General features: G+C 37.2%; 4 protein-coding genes across 5 annotated transcripts; 3 read left to right on the top strand and 1 right to left on the bottom strand.

The window, feature by feature from the left end:
• Window positions 1-2919: 2919 nt before the first annotated feature.
• cdip1 (cell death-inducing p53 target 1) lies at window positions 2920-10733 on the top strand. Its single transcript, XM_059348062.1, has 5 exons — window positions 2920-3048; window positions 5630-5777; window positions 6236-6385; window positions 8084-8360; window positions 9041-10733. The coding sequence occupies exons 2-5, from the start codon at window positions 5702-5704 to the stop codon at window positions 9150-9152; spliced, it is 615 nt and encodes a 204-aa protein (XP_059204045.1). The 5' UTR covers window positions 2920-3048; window positions 5630-5701; the 3' UTR covers window positions 9153-10733.
• On the bottom strand, window positions 10564-13526 carry polr3k (polymerase (RNA) III (DNA directed) polypeptide K). Its single transcript, XM_059348064.1, has 3 exons — window positions 13244-13526; window positions 13003-13090; window positions 10564-11099 (listed from the first exon to the last, which is right to left on the bottom strand). Exons 1-3 carry the CDS (start codon window positions 13352-13354, stop codon window positions 10972-10974), a joined length of 327 nt encoding a protein of 108 aa, XP_059204047.1. The 5' UTR covers window positions 13355-13526; the 3' UTR covers window positions 10564-10971.
• Window positions 13527-13684: 158 nt separating this feature from the next.
• On the top strand, window positions 13685-15662 carry snrnp25 (small nuclear ribonucleoprotein 25). Its single transcript, XM_059348063.1, has 5 exons — window positions 13685-14105; window positions 14751-14841; window positions 14992-15097; window positions 15173-15247; window positions 15336-15662. The coding sequence occupies exons 1-5, from the start codon at window positions 13905-13907 to the stop codon at window positions 15391-15393; spliced, it is 531 nt and encodes a 176-aa protein (XP_059204046.1). The 5' UTR covers window positions 13685-13904; the 3' UTR covers window positions 15394-15662.
• A 1146-nt stretch (window positions 15663-16808) lies between these two features.
• On the top strand, window positions 16809-19409 carry LOC131983342 (uncharacterized). 2 transcript variants are annotated; one of them, XM_059348061.1, is made up of 5 exons: window positions 16809-17346; window positions 17481-17612; window positions 17691-17777; window positions 18585-18732; window positions 18890-19409. In XM_059348061.1, exons 1-5 carry the CDS (start codon window positions 17202-17204, stop codon window positions 18996-18998), a joined length of 621 nt encoding a protein of 206 aa, XP_059204044.1. In that variant the 5' UTR covers window positions 16809-17201; the 3' UTR covers window positions 18999-19409. The 2 variants fall into 2 exon arrangements, with proteins under 2 accessions (XP_059204044.1, XP_059204043.1); XM_059348060.1 differs by having other exon boundaries at window positions 18585-19409.
• Window positions 19410-19592: the final 183 nt, after the last annotated feature.

Raw genomic sequence — 19592 nt, 5'->3', positions numbered from 1 at the left:
TCAGGAGGGGAAAGGGGTCAGGGCAAGGGCGTCGGTTCGGTTTCATACATTTATATTTACATTTATAGGGCTAAAGCAATGAAGATTAACAGTAGAGAAAAATTAAATCAATCATTTTTTCCCCACAAGCACAATATATGGGCCCATAACACAATAAATAAATAAAAAGTGAACAATAGAATGTGAACAACATATGCAAAAATAATTAAATACATGTTTATGACCCCAAAATAATACATTAATAAATTAGTTGACAAGCTTGAGCGTTTCTGAGAGCCTTTTAAGCGTATATACCTCAGTCAGTATTATCTTAAATGATATACAGTTATCAAACAGTGAATCCTGCACCAAAATAATTATGCATATTTTTTGCTTTGTGAATTTTTTTATTGGTAGGCGGAATAGTAGAAATACCATTCTCATCATTATTTGTAATTTGTTAATTTATTTTTGATTTTATCATTTATTTTGTGTACGTTTTTATCTGAAGTTTTGATATAGTATCGTGTATGTGTGACATCCTGGAGCGTAACACTAAGATGGTCAACTAAAGAACTGCACCTTCAAATTTAAGTGTAAAATTCTATTTTATTTCTATAAATTATTTGTATGGATGAGGTATTATTATTTCTACAACTCATTATAAAATACAAATAAAAGCAGTATTGTCAATATAAATAAATATTTTATTCACATACAATAGCTGTTAATAACATTTTTATGTTGTTGTGGAGACAAGACTTATTACTTGTTAGACTACCAGACATGTTAGCTAGTTGATCTGACTCAAAATCACGTGTTTACTGCCCACTTGTGGCCACATTGAAACACTGCATCACATTAAATTAATCAAAACAGCTTTAATTTGAAAGGGTTTACCGGAAGTGTTAGCATTGTTCTGATCCCGCATTGACCTTACCTTGACTAATGTATTATTGCAGTTCCTCACTGCGACCACTAGAGAGCAGTAAAGTCTCCTATTGTTGGGCTAAGGCAGTGGTTTCCCAAACTTTTTCTGCTGGGCCCCACTCTGGCCCCACTTTTGTAGATAAAAAACTGTCAAGAACCCCATCATCCATCTGCAGAGCAAAACGTTTGTCACGTAAGGTGCTCCTCTGTGTCTTTTGACACCCCCGGCGGCCTCCACACAACAAGCAAGAATGGTCTTGTTATATTATTTCATCCTTGTTTTTTGTATTTGTAATATTTCGAGTAGAGTCATGATCTGATTAAGCGTTTACCACACTGTAAAAAATGTTTGTAGAAATAACAGTAAAACACTGTCAAATACATCAGAAATAGGGCGTAAAAAGAAAAATTGTATATCACTGTATTCAACACTTTTAATTACAGTAAATCAAAGAATAGCACAAAACTTTTACTTTTTTCTGTCATAAACTGGGAGAAACACACAGTTTTGCTGTGTAAAAAAAAACAAAAAAAAAAAACATTTTCATACAAAATTTATCGAGAAATACCATGATGTGTGAATGAATGACACAATTACCCTAAAAATAATAATTCAGTCTAAATTACAGTTTTTGCTGATATTTACATTTAAATTTAGAATAGAAAATCCACTCACTGTAATTTTTACGATAAAGTTCTGGCAACCACAGCTGCCGTTATTTTTCCGTAAACTGAACAGATTGTTGTTGTTTTTTACAGTGCAGCACTGGAGAACAATTATTTCAATTTAGCCGTTCAACGCCCTCCCCTAAAATTAAAAATTACACAGTTCTGGTGATTATTTAAATAAAACTATTCATGTATTATTGTATTACTTATAATAATAACAACACTAATGTCATACATTTTTAACGTACACTTATTAACAGTGTATGTTGGTTATGTATGTAGAGTTATGCTGCAGTTCCAAATTGTGTCCACCAGAGGGCAGTGAACGCTCAACAACCGTCATTTTTCAAATAGAATCATCTGGTAAAGAAACTACCAGAAAATATCAGAGCATTGATATATATAATCGTTGATATATTATAATAGTTATTAATAAAATCCATAAATACTTTATCACAGGACATGGTTTACTGAAGCGATTAAATACTGCATAGTAGTAATTCATCTGGCCAGTCTATACCTTGACATTATGAGTCTACCGGCTTGAGGCGTTCAAGCTAGTGTGAACACAGACACCTAAACTTCCGGGAAACATTCAAAATAAAACGTGTTGTTTTATTTATAAACATCGTCACACTGTTAAAATAATCGCCAAACTAATTTTTTCAAGTTTTGCAGGAAACACAAAAAACTTAACCAAAAGTAACATATGACATTTATTGATCGTTTCAATCAAAACTGATGTAACAAGGGATGGCTATTGGCACAGTAATAACACTGTGTGTAAGTTATGTACTTAAGAGAAATAAATTACTTTGGCAATTTTTTTGAACATGCCCATGTGACTTAAGCAAGATATGTTAACACTTTATTTTGAAGGTGTCTACATTAGAGTCACACAAGCCTGTCAGAAACATGACATGACAAGTATCATGTTACTTCAAAGTGTCATTAATGCTCATGACACATCCCGTGTCATGTTTATGACACGCTCATGTCACTCTTATGTAGACACCTTAGAGTAAAGTGTTATAAACTATAAACTAAACTGATAACTAAACAATCTCCCTCTAGCTCTTCTTTGCTGGGTTCTTATCTGATACCTATGAATGTGGCAAATTGTCAAAGAAGTGATGATCTTAAAGGGGTAAGAGGAGAACATTTCGAAAATATAATAGAAGGTGGGAAATCTAGAGAAGGGAGGAAAATCCTTCTGAGATTTCTTGCCACAACTGGACTAATTCAAAGAATGTAATAGAAGGAAACTATGGAATAAGTTAAATCCAGCAGATGGCGGTAAATGCAACCAAAAGGATGCCAACTGCCAACAAACACCACAGAAGAAGAAGAAGACCGCAAAGCGTTAATCTGGCCCTCAGTGTAAATCCTCTCGTCGGATGTTGACTCTCATCATCGTCAAACAACTTCAGTCACTCCGCGGTGGGCAGACTGCGTTTCTCACATAACCAGGTAATCATCTCTCAGCACTATGACAGCTACATCATTACAGCCGCCAACAGAAACTATTTCTGACCATGATATGGACATTTAGTCCTTAATTCGCATCTTTCGGGAATTATATTCAGACTGTTGTTTCTGTGCCAAGAATGGCGACGCTAGCTAACTAGCTAACGACAGCTAGCAAACATGCTTTGCTTTAGCTGAACAAACACAACCTTTGTCTTCCAAGTTACCTAACCACCCGAGAACAAACAAACACTGGCTGTCAGAGGGATCACAGCGTTTTCATACAAGAGCCAGGTGGGACGGATGCTCTGTGACCTAGTAGCGCTAACAACACTCGCGTTATCTCCGTTAGCTACCGTGTCAGTGAATAATGATGTCAGATACAGATACTTGTATTAGATACGTCTCCTGTTTCAAGTTAACATCACTGCTAGTTCCCGCTAGCCTCCATTACGTAACTAAGTTATTCATGGTTAGTTGTGCAAGTAGCTTTGAGATGGATTATCTGTGGAAGGATTAGAAAAAAACACCAGCTAGCTAGCTATCGTTAGTTAGTGATCGGAGAAGGATTGGCGTTAATTGAGGAGAAAAATGCCTCCCAACAAACCTGTTTGTGCGATGCTGTTTCACTTGTTTTTAAGATCTCTCTTTTTGGGTGTCACTAATCTGGTTTTATTAAAGTGAGCACAGAGGGCAATTCTGTTGAGCCTGAAAAGTCTAGATTTTGGGCACCACCACCACTCAAGTGTCATTATTATTACTATGTCCCTTATTAATGCAACTATAACATACATTTCGTCACCCTGTTAAAATAATCGCCTAACTCACTTTTTCAAGTTTTGCAGGAAACACAAAAAACTTCAAAAGTGTAGCATATGACATTTATTGATCATTTCACTCAAAAAGGATGTAACAAAGGATGGCTATTGGCACAGTAACAACACTGTGTGTAAATTATGTAACTTAAGAGAAATAAATGACTTAGGCAATTTTTTAAACATGCCTTTTGACTTAAGCAAGATATGGTAACACTTTATTTCGAAGGTGTCTACATAAGTCACACAAGCCGGTCAGAAACATGACATGACAAGTATCATGAGCATTAATGTTACTTCAAAGTGTCATTAATGTTCATGACACATCCCATGTCAGGTTTATGACACGCTTTTGTCACTCTTCTGTAGACACCTTCAAAATAAATGTTATCATATCTTGCTTAAGTCACAAAGGCATGTTCAAAAAATTGCCTAAGTCACATTTAATTTTGACCTAGGCATAATAAATCCGCTTAAGTCACACCCTTGACATAGGCCATTATCTTAAAGGGGTAAAATCACATGATCTGATCAACTGAGGATGTCGGCGATTTTACCATAGGTGGCCGGCGTCATGAGGAGATGATTTAGGTAAAAAAAACAATTTTTGACTTAGGCGATTATTTTATCAGTGAGACGTAATATAACTATTACATACATTTTCGTTATATTACAGGTTGTGACTGATTTGCCAGATTCCTCAGGTGGAATCTTTGTTTTCTTAGTGACAGGTAAATGTTTTTCCCCTAATTTTCCAGGTCTCTGAATATGTTAACAGTTTTACATCCATTTTGTTGTAATGCTATGTTGGTGAAGGTTGTATCCATACTATACATAGCCTGCATAATCATTTGTTTTGTATTTAAACCCCTGTATGCAGCATAAAAATATACTCTGGATATGTAGGTCCATACACAACTGTAACAACCTACACTTTCATGCTGCTCTCCTGTTTTAAAGTGCAAATCTGTGGTCAGACTTTGCAGATAGAAACTGAAAAAGCCTCAACCTATTTCCTGTGGAAGGCGGTTACCTTCACCAACACATTTTTGAACCACAGGTCATTCAGTTACTCAGTGCTCTATTTTGCTGTGTTCAAATTTCCCTGAAGCTCTCTGCTGTCATGTTATCATTGCACAATAATGCGTGCTTTGCATAAAATGCATAAAAATCCTAAAAATAGAAACAAATCCAAATCTTTCAGACAGTTGTTAAACAGTGCATTAAGTCACAGCATGCATTATTTAGACACTTGTGGCTGAAACTTGAGCGCTGAGACTGGACTGGTTTTCGCTCACTTGTTGTTTTGTTTCTGTGTACTTTTCATTCAGATCTCTAAAGCAAGTCAGTTTATGCTTGAAGATTTTTTTTGCCTTCTCTTTACTGTGCTGACAGTCATCAGGATTGCTTTGGATTGTCAGCTGTTTTTTACTTGCAACATCCTGTCTCGTGACAACATTTATAGAAAAGTATAGCTATGTACATTAATTAATTAATCATGCTACAAAAAAGACATGCAGTGTGTTATTTGAAAAGTTAAGTTTAGCCTTCAGGACATGATAATATTGACTTATTTAAAGCTGTTCATTTTTGATTTTGGTACAGATTTCTTAATTCTGTAATTAAACTTCCCTTTTTTGTTACAGCTTGTAAACCATTTTTCAAGACATGTTTTGAAAAGCTATATATTTGTTATTTTGATCTTTCAGTAATATGTAGTGAGCCATGGGACTCAAAGTGTGCATCCTGTGTTTTTTTTTTTCTTACAGAGTAAAAGTCCACAGGAGAGTTGTGAGGACAACTGTGTCCAACCCCTTTCCCTGCACAGACATCGGGCCAGTATGTCCAGTGATCCTCCTCCTCCGTACCCTGGAGGCCCCAGTGCCCCACTCATTGAGGAGAAGAATGGACAACCAGGTAATAAAACTAAGCATGCAGGGTTGTGCTGAATGTTAATGAGCACTCACAGATCCAGCGTGTGACCAAATTTTAATCATTTTGGCTTGAGTAAACCATGTCACCGTGCGTATTTAAAAATAGACAAAAAGTGCACTTCCGATTCAAGAACCAAGAAAATCTTATGAAGAAGAAATATGTTTTGCACACGCAGATAATCAGGCAGCCAGCTGTCTGTTGATTTGAGTTTGGTTTCATGTTGATGAGACTGAAATCACACAATGCAGCACTGATCTCAGTGAGCAGATCTAATGACATTCATTTTAACACTTACTTACTGGTATCTTAAATCAGTTTGACTGTACCTAATGCAAAACACATGCTGAAATACAAAGACCTGCAAAACTGTAAATGTAAATCTTTCCATTTCTTGACTCAAAACTGTACCTGTCCTCAGTGCCATTTTCTTTATTTTTCAGTAACGGCTCCTATAAGACATCCTCCTATACAGGGACAGCCCTTGCCTCCAGACTATGGTCCTCCACCCTACGAGGGCCCGCACCCAGGCTTCCTTCCCCCACATGTTCCTGGAGAAGGGCCCATGCCTATGCCAATGCCTCTACCACAAGGTGCTGTCGACAGCCTGCAAATATCATTAAACACATAAAGCAGACAGACACACTGTCTTAACGTACAGTTTATCACAAAAGTAAGTTCACCCCTCACATTTATTCAAATATTTCATTCTATCTTTTCATGGGACAACACTGACATTGAATTTACTGTCCCCTCAAAATAACTCAACATACAGCCATTAATGTATAAACAGCTGGCAACAAAAGTGAGTACACCCCTAAGGTAAAATGTTCAAAATGTGCCCAATTAGCCATTTTCCTTCCCCAGTTTCGTGTGACTGGTGTTAATGGCAGGTGTGTTAAATTTGGTGTAATCTCTCTCACACCCCATACTGGTCACTGGAAGTTCAACATGGCACCTCATGGCAAAGAACTCCCTGAAGATCTGAAAAAAAGAATTGCTGCTCTACATAAAGATGGCCGTAGCTATAAGAAGATTGCCAAGACCATACAGCGGTTTATCAGGACAGGTTCCATTTGGAACAGGCCTCGCCATGGTCGACCAAAGAAGTTCAGTTCACATGCTCAGCGTCATATCCAGAGGTTGTCTGAATAATCGTATGAGTGCTGCAAGCATTGCTGCAGAGGTTGAAGAGGTGGGGATCCAGCCTGTCAGTGCTCAGACCATACACCGCTCACTGCATCAAATTGGTTTGCATGGCGATTGTCCCAGAAGGAAGCCTCTTCTAAAGATGATGCACAAGAAAGCCCACAAACAGTTTGCTGAAGACAAGCAGACTAAGGACATGGATCACTGGAACCATGTCCTGTGGTCTGATGAGACTAAGATAAACTTATTTGGTTCAGATGGTGTCAAAGGTGTTTGGTGGCAACCAGGTGAGGAGGACAAAGACAAGTGTGTCTTGCTGACTGTCAAGCATGCTGGTGGGAGTGTCATGGTCTGGGGCTGTATGAGTGCTGCCATTGAGGGAACAATGAATGCCAACATGTACTGTGACATTTTGAATCAGAGGATTATCCCCTCCCTTTGGAAACTGGGCCGCAAGGCAGTATTCCAACATGATGACGACCCCAAACATACCTCCAAGACAACCTTTGCCTTGCTAAAGAAGCTGAGGGTAAAGGTGATGGACTGGCCAAGCATCTCTCCAGACCTTAACCCTATTGAGCATCTGTGGGGCATTCTCAAGTGGAAGGTAGAGGAGCACAAGGTCTCTTACATCCACCAGCTCCGGGATGTTGTCGTAGAGGAGGATTCCAGCAGCAACCTGTAAAGCTCTGGTGAGCTCCATGCCCAAGTGGGTTAAGGCATTGATAGAAAATACTGGTAGCCAGACAAAATATTGACACTTAAGACACAATTTGGACATTTTCTCTGGGGTGTACTCACTTTTGTTGCCAGCTGTTTAGACATTAATGTCTGTGTGTTGTTATTTTGAGGGGAGAGTGAATTTACACTCTTATACAGGCTGTACACTGACTGCTTTACATTGTATCAAAGTTTCATTTCTTCAGTGTTGTCCCATGAAAAGATAAAATACTTGCAGAAATGTGAGGGGTGCACTCACTTTTGTGATATACTATATGACAGTGTATAAAGTTATGAAGAGGAATGCATGCAGATAGAGGAACATTAGTTTTCCTTTGCTTGATGCGATGTTCAGTATAGATTAATCTGTGCCTAAATCTATATGCAATGCAGTATATTAAGTATTGTTTTCTTCTCCACAGGTGGCCCCTACCCACCTCCGCCCGGTCACTTTCCGCACCCGATGCCAGGACAGATGGGCCCTGGTCCCAGTCACTTTGTCCACATGGGAGGTCACACAGCGACCGTCCTGGCTCCTCCAGGAGCAGCCACCACTGTGACCGTACTGCAGGGGGAAATGTTCCAGACCTCACCGGTGCAGACGGTGTGTCCGCACTGTCAGCAGGCAATCATCACCCGCATCTCCCACGATGTCGGACTCATGAACACACTCTTCTGCCTCTTCTGCTTCTTTGTAGGGTGAGTAGTGACACACTGTTGAAACTTTGAAGTCAACAGATGGCTGTATTGATAACATAACATGATTGTGTTATATTTGGGTATCTTAAAGTGGTTGCAATTTACACATTAGAGTAGAGGGTCACACACACACAAGAGCACAAAAACTCTATGCAGCAGATAATAGAGCTCACACTCCTGATGATGCCTTTTAAAAGTCAGTTAGTTGTTAGTTCACACTCAATCTGTACTCAGCATCCCATATATATGCAAAGCAAGTGCACCTGTTTGTTTGACACATGCAAATTAAAATGTATTGTGGAAGACAAAATATGCAGACATCTGGAGCTTCATCAACATGTTCTTGATTCAGTTAGTTTATCTTGTCTATTTTGTATTATGCAGCTGCATATTTTGCATACGGAGCTGTCTGTGACCTCTATATGACCATGATGCCTTAAAGTATGCGACTTCACTTCATTCAAATTAGGTTAAACAAGCAGACATTGTTTATCCACAGTTATGCAAACAATGCGGGGACTGTAAAAGTGTTACTTTAGTTTTCAAAGGAGCTATGCTGACAAAAGTGTTTTTTTCTCCCATTAGACTTCTACTTCTCATTTTCTGGGCATTTCATGTATAAAACTGATGTGCAGGTGTGTAAATTTGCAACCTATTTTGCGTCTGTTCCTCATTTCCAGGTGTGACCTCGGCTGCTGCTTGATTCCCTGTCTGATTGATGACCTCAAGGATGTGACACACACCTGCCCTTACTGTAAGGGCTACATTTACACATACAAGCGTATATGCTAACCACCGACAGCTGTATGCTAGAGACATGTACATGCACACACATAAACTCAAAGCTCCTCCTGCTGGTAGTGACAGGCTTTTCCCCCCATTTTTGCAAAGTGCTGTGTCGCCCTCTTAAATTGTAAGTGCAGTTTTCTCATTAGTTCACAGAACATTTACTGTATATATCTTTATGGATAATTCTTTCCTGAATAAAAATGCATTGAAATGTAAAAATCACCGAACTACAGAAGATGAAGGGCACTTAAACATCCACAGAGATGGATAGATTGCCGGTGCGTCTGATCCTGTATGGAAATTCGGAGTAAAGGCTTGTGATGTTACGCATGTTAATGGAAAAAAAAACTCTGGATAGACAGTCTCAGTTAGAGAAAACTGTTAAAAATGGTCACTTTATTTGAATTCATCTGTGAATCTTGCTGGGAAGCAAGCGTATTGAAGTCAAACATGCTGGGTAAGCTGTCTTGTTTTTTTTCATATTTATTTTAGATATTTTATCCACTATTTTAACAATATTGAGAACTGTGAATTTTTCTTTTTGTCCGTCTGATCATTATGTTTCAACAGACCCAGTTTTTCCTTTTACCTCTATCCTATTTTGAATGTGAGCAAATTAACGAACCATTTTCAGCTTGATAAACTGATGTATTTGCTTGTTTGGGAATGCCCAAGATTGATGTTCCTTGCTATATTTATTAATCCTCTGGGCTTCAGTCAGTAGTCACAAAATGCTCCGTGATTTATGGTTCTGCCCTCTGTCCATGATGTAATTAATTTTTAAATAAAACCAAGGTTTGCACTTTAAGTTGGAATTAAGTTCCTCCTCTGATGCTAATAATAAAACGATCAACCTGAGCTTTCATTAGTCTTTGAGATTTGAGCACTTAGTGTCATCTCATTAGTAAAAACATGTTGAATTCAAATAGACTTCAAAGTTTTACTGTAACTGATGGAGACACAAAGAATTACATCTTGTGTCCAAAAGTATGTTGGCAAACAAATGACCGTGGTGGCACCATCATCATCACATAGCATTGTTTAGCCTGTAACCCTCCCAATGTGGCATCTGCCCTTTAAGATTACCCACATTGCTCAGATGCATGTTAGTTAATAAATACAGATGTCTTTTGACTAAATAGTGACCTCTCTGCTAGGAATACGCTTCAGATAAATGATTGTATCAGACATCTTGCAAAATGTGATTCCATAGAGATTACTAACAATTTAACAACCATTGTATGCCCACCACAGCATGCCCAATCTGCCATTCACCTTCACTCACAAAGTGCAGTTTGTCTGCATGAGCCACACATCAAAAACAAACAATTCTCACTGGCTAATTCCTTGACTCTATATGCATTTGATTTTTCTCCGTGAGGCTAGCTAAGCTGTGCAAGAAAGTGAATTTTGAGTTGAAGGATTGCATTAAACTTTTAATACGAAGTACTGTATGCCATTGTTGTGGATAATGCTGGTCTGCATTGCTCTCTAAATGTCTGTGATATGTATAACTATGTAAGTCAAAAATTTGTTTGACTGTTGTATACAGGTACTATTTTATCAATAAAAATCAGAACATGACTTTTCCTTGACGCTCATTTTAATGTTATTTGGAAAATGAGGTGAATGTGTAAATATAATCTGCAAAGAGTAAAGAAAATGTTTCTTTAGCTGGGCCTCACACAGGAGAGAAACTGCACAAACAAAGTCATCAAAAAGAGCCTGTTTGGATAAATATAGGCTCAAATAGGAGGTAAGGGGGGAGGATCTTTGCCATATAAGCATTAAATACGTTGCAGTTTTTAAAGTGCAAAGGGTTTCAGTCTCTCCATCGATGTCCACACGGAGCGTTGCAACATTTGTAGAAAGTCGTCATCGGTTCATCAGCTGATCTGGTCTGAATCTGCATGAAATACGCCCGAAGATGCCCACACTTGGGACAGGTTTCTGTAAACAGATACAAGTAGAAAGTGTCAGTTTGGAATCACAAGAATTCCTGGTAGTTGGCCGAATTTGGTTTATACTGCGTAAAAGAGAAGACTGGGTGTGTGAGAAGATGCAGCTGTAAAAGCTCACCTGATTCAAATTATTACAATGATCATCTCCAAGAAAAACAAATCAAAATGTGCGTGCTGCCTTTCTTTATTCTAGTGAGGATTTTCCAAGTAAATGAGGAAACTGATTATTTGGTGCTGTGATTTTACTAGAAAGTCAACGAGAAGGCTTCATGCAGTGCTGTAATAACAAAAAAATTAAAAGGACACTTTGTACAATTTGATGTGCTCTACATTGTTCTTAAATAGAAATAATTTGATGTTTAAGAGCCACAAAAGGTGTCAGTTTAAGTTAGAAACGTAACAATAACAAAAACGCAGGATAATGCACACTCCTTAGTGTTGCAATGGTGAGAAATATTGGATAAGAATTTCACTCTTCATGCTTTCAAGTTTTCAACAATTAGAAACTGCTGCCTCGAATGTTTAGTTTGCTTGTGTTATTGTGAGACTTTGACTTTGGTGTTTCAAAGTGTTAGTTTCAATTCGCCACACAATAACACAAACTAACCGACCAAAGCAGCGGTAGACCAGCAACTCCTGTGTTATGTGAGTTAAAACTCAAAGTTCTCAAAGTAGTCTGGTGACTTTGGCAAGAGCATGGATAATAGTTTCAATTCCCCATTTGTAAAATTAGACAGGGCTGCATTTCATACAACCCCACTTAAAAAATCTGAACTATCCCCAGCTCTCAGTAGACCAATGTTCACAGACAGCCTCGCACAGCATATTATATAAACTTTATTACAGGCTCTAGACCCAATAGCAAGACATACAACATACAAAAAACAACAGATACATAAACACATTCAGACATACTCTTATTCATGAGAGTTTTAAAAGGCACCCATACCAATGTTTCCACAGATATGATTGATACCTGACCGAGCTGCACTTTGGACTTGTGAGCATCATTATAATACAGTTTTGTGACTCATCAAGCCGAGACATAAATTTAAACATCAGGTTCCTCAAGAGAGCCTGTAAAGTGAGTAGTGTAAAGAGTAGTGTGTAAAGTGATTCCCTGAGTCACAAAAGAGCTTGCTAGCACTGCTCCTCCTGGGCTTTTTCAGTAGTATCCTCAGAAAGTCATTGTATGCTACCGGAAGTTTGCGCAGGCTCTCCTTTTTGTAGCGGACCCATAATGGGGCTGCATACGTAGGGGTGCAGTAAGCACGAAACAAGTTTACTTTGACATCATCAGAACAGTAGTGGAATTTCCTGACTAACATGTTTGCTTGGACATACAACATTCTTCTCTGCCTGTACATGTCAGCATCATCTTCCATCTTGTCAGTGATGATGTGCCCAAGATATTTCGTACAGTTAGATACACAAAGGGATTGCCCTGACAGGTAAAACATTGGAAAGTGCAACTTCTGATCTTCCTTGGTCCTGCATATCAATACAATACTCTTTTTTGCATTGTACTGTACGTCAGACTCAACCCCATACCTGGAGCATATATCCAACAGCTTCTGGAACCCAACAGTGCTGGGGGACATAATAACCAAATCGTCTGCGTACATCAGATGGTTTAACATGTATCAGACAACCTGTCTATTACATTTATGGTTTGTATAAACAAAGTATCAAACATGTATGAAAAACAAAACGCTGAGTACAGAAGAACATGATATTTGAATGCCCTTTAAGTTGCATAAAACGGAAATACTCATCAGAGTAGGAATAAGAGGTGGTAAAATACCTGTAACATTAAGTACAGTACTCGAGTAAATGTACGTACATCCCACCACTGAAGCACACATACCATGAATTGTTTTAATGTCACTTACCAGGAGTTGAGTCCACGTTTTCCCAGGCTGCAGCGCCACCAAGAACATCATCCACCTCTTTCAGCTTCGGATATTTCCTGTTATTTACCTGCAGAAAGAATATAGTCAAACACACACAGGCACCAGATACATGTGAGCCAAAGGTGAGCATCTAAAGTGTAAAATGCCTACGCGTGCACAGTGACACTGATTTTAAAACAACATATTCAGTCAGGTGACCTCATGTAATATTTGATCTCACCTTTCTTGTGATGTTGTGTACATACGGACAGGTGTTGCAGGCGAATCTCATGCACTTCTGTCCTTCCTCGACAATTAAAACATTTCCGCAGGTCGGACAAAAAAGAAGCATGTTACCTGTGAATATATATGTAACTAACAGCTAAAAAAAAAACCCAACTCGATTTGTCAACTCAATTTTTCCCAGCTGGCAAACTTAGCTGCTGTTTGGGTTTGGTACATGTGGGAACATTAGCGGAAGTGGCTGATGAAGCGAGGTGCTACTCTCTTTATCGCTCGGATGGAAGTAGCTATATATTTATTGAATAAACCCAACCAAAAATATATCCCTGATAAACAACGTAGTAATTAAAACATGTGTCTGTTTAATAATATTCCAAATTAGTGTCTGAATAAACGTCCTTTAAAAGGGAACCTTTGTAGTGAGCTACGGTTGCCTTCCGGTATGTATCCTTTACTGCACATACTGTTTGTTTACTTCCTAGCTATTTGCAGCGAAAATATTTCCAGTTATAAAAATTCAATTGTATTTGTTTAATCGGATTCTCAGACTTTGTGGACTTTTTACTTAATAATCCTCTTTATTTTTTTTTAGTAGTTTTAACATCACTCAACCTCAACCCAGCGGACGAAACGCTGTTGAATGACTTTAGTGCCTCCTAATGATGGAGGAGCAGAGGGAGGAGAGTGCTGGAAGGGAAATGTCTGTAAAAGCTGAAGAGGAGGAAAAGGAGAACCTGGCAGCTTTAGACGCGGAGGAGGAAGATGAGGAGGCTCTTCCTCACTCAGAAATTCTGGATATTTTCGAGGAGGGACTTGCTCGACTCGTGCAGGACCCTTTACTCTGTGATCTACCAATTCAGGTCGGTTTGTTCTGACACTTTATATCCTATAATAAGAAAGCAAAATGTCATGAAAATTTTTTTAGTAAAATAGTTAGAAATAAAATATTTACATGCAACACTCCTGGTTGATACAGCCTGTTTTATTTTAATTTTCTAAAGTTAAGTGGAATTACCCCAGTTGAAATATCATTTACCTGGTTTAAAAATACTCAAACTTGGTTAAATTAAGTTCCCAAACGCCATAGTGAATGGCAGAGCAAAAAACAAACTACAATATTTTATATTAACCCTCTCATTCCATTGTCTTTCTGATAGAGCTTCTCAATTTTTTTCCAGAAATGTGAGCTACTTTAATTTTTATATTAATTGAAATAATTTATACTAAGTAGTGTTAAACAGATGCATCTTGCAGAAAAAGGTCTTGAAACAAAAAAAGCCATCTATGACCAGTCAGTTAATTGAATAATTGTTTCTGCACTTTTTGCAATTTGCTATTGTTTACCACAGATCAAAGCCTTTTTTTTTTTTTTTTTTTACAGGTCAACCCTTTCATTTAAAACATCATGGCTGAGTGTCATGTTCTTTGTCCCCAAAGACTGTTTTGAATTGTGTTTGTCAGAATCTTTACATATTCCTGAAACCTGACCATCTTTATATCTTCAGGTGACTCTGGAGGAGGTAAATTCTCAGATTGCTTTGGAGTACGGCCAGGCGATGACTGTGAGGGTTGTAAAAGCAGATGGCGAGATAATGCGTAAGTGTTGAGATTGTTTTGTTGTTTCATTTTGAACCAAAACTGTTTGAATATAGAGTTTGTGTTTTCTGATCACACAGCTCAATGCAACAATGATGATATATTTTTAGTAGTTTTTATTAACCCCTCTTTGAAAAACTTGTCCCTAAGCCATAGTGGTGGTGCAAAATGCCACTGTCCTTGATCTGAAGAAGGCCATTCGCAGATTCATGGAGCTCAAACAACAACGTGAAGGCGGAGTGAAATATATCAGCTGGTAAATATACTCTCAAACACCAGAACATTAAAGGGATTTAATTTGACCAAACTGATTGCTTCCTTTCTGTTACAGGCGATATGTTTGGAGAACGTATCTACTAGTATTTCAAGGGGAAAAGCTTGAAGATGACAAGATGAGGCTTAAAGAGTAAGTGGACAAAATGCTCTCTACCTTCACTTGTGATTCTTTTATTATCAGCACTGTTTGACTCTGTGATTTTTTTGAATATCTTTAGCTACGGGATCAGGAACAGGGATGAAGTGACGTTCATGAAGAGACTCAGGAAAAAGTAAAATGTCACAGCCAACATTTGTCACATCAGGAAAAAAACGTGTCCCTGCAATGTTTACTTAAACTACCAGACCTTCACCAAGTATTGATGATTATATGGCTTGTTGTAGTGTTTTGGGGCAGTTTTAACTTATCATTGTGCACATTACAAACTGAGCATGCTTCTTAAAGAGATACATGAACTCGTAAAGCTCACCTTTTCCTACCAGTTTACAGTAATTTGTATAGTTTTCTACAATAATGAAAATATATTAAAGTTTTTTGATTATTATTTGTGTGTGTTTGTGTTTTACTTACATGTTAATAAGAGCATTATGCAACATTTTCCGCAGAATTCAATTGTAACCCCATGATTTGAATATTCCCTGATAGAAGTGAACACTACAAGCCTTTGTTGACGTAGTTTGAACGTTAGCTGCACAGGATACACTGACAGCAACTGAGCAGATAAGGTAATACACACTGTTTCTCTTTCAGAAAATATGCTTTTTAATACAATTCAAATGACATTGCAGCAGCTGAGGAATGTTCTTACAGTGTATTTACAGCATTTTATCTGCAAGTCTCAATTATTAGTTGGCAACTATTACTTATAGATTTCTTTCTATACTTAAGACTTCTTCTCTTTTTGGAAGACAAGCAGCATTCAAGATTTAGTTTGTTTTATCACCAATCATGTTTAAAGCATGAATTTAACCTCTGACTTGATATGAAATTTAGTAAAGGTTGAGGGAACATTCAGTGGGCACTATTTGTCAACCTTTGACAACATATAATCTGTTTGTCTAATGTAAATTTTTCCTTTTATTGCATTCAGTTCAGAGGTGCACAACACTGTTGACCCACAACTCACTGTTTGATCAAAAATCTTGTTCAGTCATAACATGGCAAGAATCTGTTGTGTAAAATTTTGAGATTCTTTACTTGAGTTTTCTATATTATGCTACTTTATAATTCTATAATTCTCTTTAATCTACTACATTTATTTGAAAACTTTAATAAATAGTTATGGCATATTTAGATACAAAATATATATCCGCTCATAAATCAGAATGTTTTATTAAGAACGAAGCTACCTGGCCAAAAATAAAGTATTTAAAATCCGCTCTGCTTTACCAGCGTCAGTGTTAGTGGTACTAATTATTTACTGATGATGACACACAACATAATGCAACAATGGTTATAAGTCAGTGATGTCATATATGTTGTTTTTTTCTGAAATTGACATTTACTTTTGATACTTTAAGTTCATTTAATGTTTATACTTTTGTACTTTTAATTGAGTAAGATTTTGAATGCAAGACTAACTTGTAACAGAGAACTTTCACACTGTTTTGTTATTACTTTTACTTAAGTAATGGACCTGAGGGCTTCTTCAGCTGCTCGATGCCATTTAAGAAAAAAGAAATGTCTCTTAATGTTACATAAGGAAGAGAAGTATGCAAATAATACTTGGAAATAGATTTGCTTCGATAGAAAATTTACCAAGTATGTTCACGATATATTAAGAGAAGATGACTGCATACACTGTAACATGGTTAATCATGTCTATAATAATTATCTATTAATAATTTCAAAACTGGGCTTTATTTTGAAAAGAAGTCTCTACAGAACAAAATGTGAAGTAATCAATTACATTTTCTTATCCTGCAATTGCTTTCATTGCAGACACACTACACACATGTTCCTGCTTTAATTTACAGTATGCAACATTTTTCCTGAACCAAACGAGCATAAACATACAGTTAAACAAATATCACCTGAAGGCCAAAAAACAATCCAACACTCCCCTTTCCTTTCAGCCTCCACCATGACTTCTTCACACAGCGAGCTGAAGAACATATCTGCAGAACTGAATCGTCTTTCACTCAAGAAACAACAATTACTGGAAAGGAAAAAAATGCTGAGCGTAATTCTGGAGCTGGGGAATCGAAAAGTTAAATTTGAACAAACAGGTGACATATGGAAGAAAGAAAGACGGAAATTCCTAACTAGTAAAGAGTCAGAAATTTGCAAGTAATTTGCATGTCATAGAGTCTGCTACTGCTGTGTTATCTGTACGAGTATGTTAACATTTTTTATCAACCAGAGGCGGCAGACTCATATCACCGCGAGACTGAAAGCATTGATGACCAACTGAAACAACTGACAGAAAGGGAGTTGGAGCTCCAAAAAAGCCGCGAGACCATCCTCGGTGCCAGTAATAAGAGTAGTTTGAAAAGTGAGTCTACATTTACTGCAGCCAATCATTCCACATTATACTTTTGTTTTTTTAACCACCTTTTTTCTTTTTTGTTAGAGGTCAGTATCGCCTCCACTCAGGAGACTGAGCCCAATAATCCAAACTATAATGTTTTCTACGTTGAGCCTCCACCTAATGTCCCTGGTGAGTCAGTGAATTGTTCAGCTTTTGTCATCACAATAAGACCAAGCACACATGTTGCTGTCACAAATAGTGAGAACAGAGTCTTCACTTGCCTTTTATCAATTAAGCATTTTTTAATCTATCATGCAAACACTTCTTGCAATGATCACATTCTTTAACTGTAGTGTAGGTCATGCTATTTGATGCTTGATGGACTTTTGTGCCTAAACACCCAAGATAAGAACACAAATGCATTCATGCAGTTTGAGGGCCAATTGGTTAACTGCTATCTAATTAATTAGTGATAAAAGAACAGAGAATGGAAGCTTACAAAATAAAAATAAAACAATAAATAGAATAAATGACAAATACATTAATATGTCATTAAATGTACCAGAAATAATATTTAATTAATTCATTGATATACATGTGACATACATTTATAATTCTGTTTTAATTTGCATCTGTATTTTTTTAGTCTTTGTCATTAAATTATTTACTTTCCTATTTAATTTCACCTTTTTATTAAACATTTGTACAATTTTAAATTTGATATGTTTTGATAATCTCTCTTTATATTTAAAAAAAAAAATCTGTCCTTCTTATTTTCTATGCAATCATACCCTACCTCATGCACCTCCAACCTTGAAACTGAAATTTAACCAAAATTATGTTAAATTTTCTTTGTGACACAAACCAGAGATTTTTAAAAGCTACTATTCTGAGAGCCTTTCAGAATTTTCCTTTTTTTAAAAGTTTTTGAGAAATATTAACTGCATGAATACATACATAAATGATACTAATATAAATTCTTCTTTTTCTTAACAGCTCCAACAGTGATTTTGGATGTGGATAACCTTCCAGCTTGTCCATGCAGGACACAGTGTCCACAGTGTCGGGAGTTCGTCATGACGGAGACCTTTACCTCTGTGAGCAGCATCACCTGGCTGGTGTGCTTCATGACAGCTTTGGTTGGGTATGAAACTATTCCCTTGATCCTAGTGAAATATTTGCATGAGATTATAAGCACGCTTTGTTGTCTGTTTCTGTTTATGCAGCTGATGTTACAGTCATTGGCATATATCCTTACAGGTTTGTTTGCATTTCATTTTGTTGCTGTTCCTCTTTTGCAGGTGCGTGGCTGGTTGTTGCCTCATTCCCTTCTGCATGGAAAAGTTTAAATCTACCACACACAGATGTCCCAAGTGTCGAACGTCAATCAAAAAGATAAAAAAGCTCTGAGAGGAAAGCAGCTGGTGAGAACTGGAAGCTCAGACTGGAAGAGCATCAAACATCATTATTTTTTCATCCATAATTTTAATTCATTCTTGGGACTTAAGTGACATAAAGCATTTGTTGTGCATCTTCTCTCCTAGACCACACGATAGAATTGTCACTAGCACTTATTGATGCACTAATAGCTCTTATTGCAGTATACCTTGATCGTTTGCTTTTACTCTTCCTGTAAGTCACTTTGGATAAACGCGTCTACTAAATGACTAAATGTAAATGTAAATGGTCTTGGAAAATTCAATTAACTTTTGTCTATTTTTGATACTTTCTTTTGGTCAGTGCTGCTTTAATCTTGCTCTGTGAAGCACTTCAGGCTGCATGATTATATGAAAGCTGCTAATATAAATAAAGTTGTGTTTTTTTAAATATACTGCAGTACTCCAAATAATAATTTAAACAACAAAACATTCCATTCTCTATGGCTTACAAATGGGTTTTAAAAGAAGTTACAAAATTACCACCTATAGAGCATATTGGGGATTTTCATGTGTCTACTTTGAAATCTCAAGTAATATCTGCATTTAAAAAAAAATCAGCTACATT

This window comes from Centropristis striata, chromosome 13 (assembly GCF_030273125.1).
Source record: "Centropristis striata isolate RG_2023a ecotype Rhode Island chromosome 13, C.striata_1.0, whole genome shotgun sequence".
NCBI lineage: Eukaryota > Metazoa > Chordata > Actinopteri > Perciformes > Serranidae > Centropristis > Centropristis striata.
Note: the sequence above shows the minus strand (reverse complement) of the source record. Positions and strands in the feature narration are given on the sequence as shown.

Excerpts from the sequence above, each read along its gene's own strand:
- cdip1 (XM_059348062.1), top strand. The coding sequence starts at position 5,702 with ATGTCCAGTGATCCTCCTCCTCCGTACCCTGGAGGCCCCAGTGCCCCA. Across the intron at positions 5,778-6,235 it reads GGAGAAGAATGGACAACCAG|TAACGGCTCCTATAAGACAT; the intron begins GTAATAAAACTA and ends TTTATTTTTCAG. Across the intron at positions 8,361-9,040 it reads CTCTTCTGCTTCTTTGTAGG|GTGTGACCTCGGCTGCTGCT; the intron begins GTGAGTAGTGAC and ends CCTCATTTCCAG.
- polr3k (XM_059348064.1), bottom strand. The coding sequence starts at position 13,354 with ATGCTTCTTTTTTGTCCGACCTGCGGAAATGTTTTAATTGTCGAGGAA. Across the intron at positions 13,091-13,243 it reads TACACAACATCACAAGAAAG|GTAAATAACAGGAAATATCC; the intron begins GTGAGATCAAAT and ends TTCTTTCTGCAG. Across the intron at positions 11,100-13,002 it reads AAACGTGGACTCAACTCCTG|AAACCTGTCCCAAGTGTGGG; the intron begins GTAAGTGACATT and ends ATCTGTTTACAG.
- snrnp25 (XM_059348063.1), top strand. The coding sequence starts at position 13,905 with ATGATGGAGGAGCAGAGGGAGGAGAGTGCTGGAAGGGAAATGTCTGTA. Across the intron at positions 14,842-14,991 it reads AGCAGATGGCGAGATAATGC|CCATAGTGGTGGTGCAAAAT; the intron begins GTAAGTGTTGAG and ends CTTGTCCCTAAG. Across the intron at positions 15,098-15,172 it reads GGAGTGAAATATATCAGCTG|GCGATATGTTTGGAGAACGT; the intron begins GTAAATATACTC and ends TTTCTGTTACAG.
- LOC131983342 (XM_059348060.1), top strand. The coding sequence starts at position 17,202 with ATGACTTCTTCACACAGCGAGCTGAAGAACATATCTGCAGAACTGAAT. Across the intron at positions 17,347-17,480 it reads AGTTAAATTTGAACAAACAG|AGGCGGCAGACTCATATCAC; the intron begins GTGACATATGGA and ends TTTATCAACCAG. Across the intron at positions 17,778-18,584 it reads GCCTCCACCTAATGTCCCTG|CTCCAACAGTGATTTTGGAT; the intron begins GTGAGTCAGTGA and ends TTTTCTTAACAG.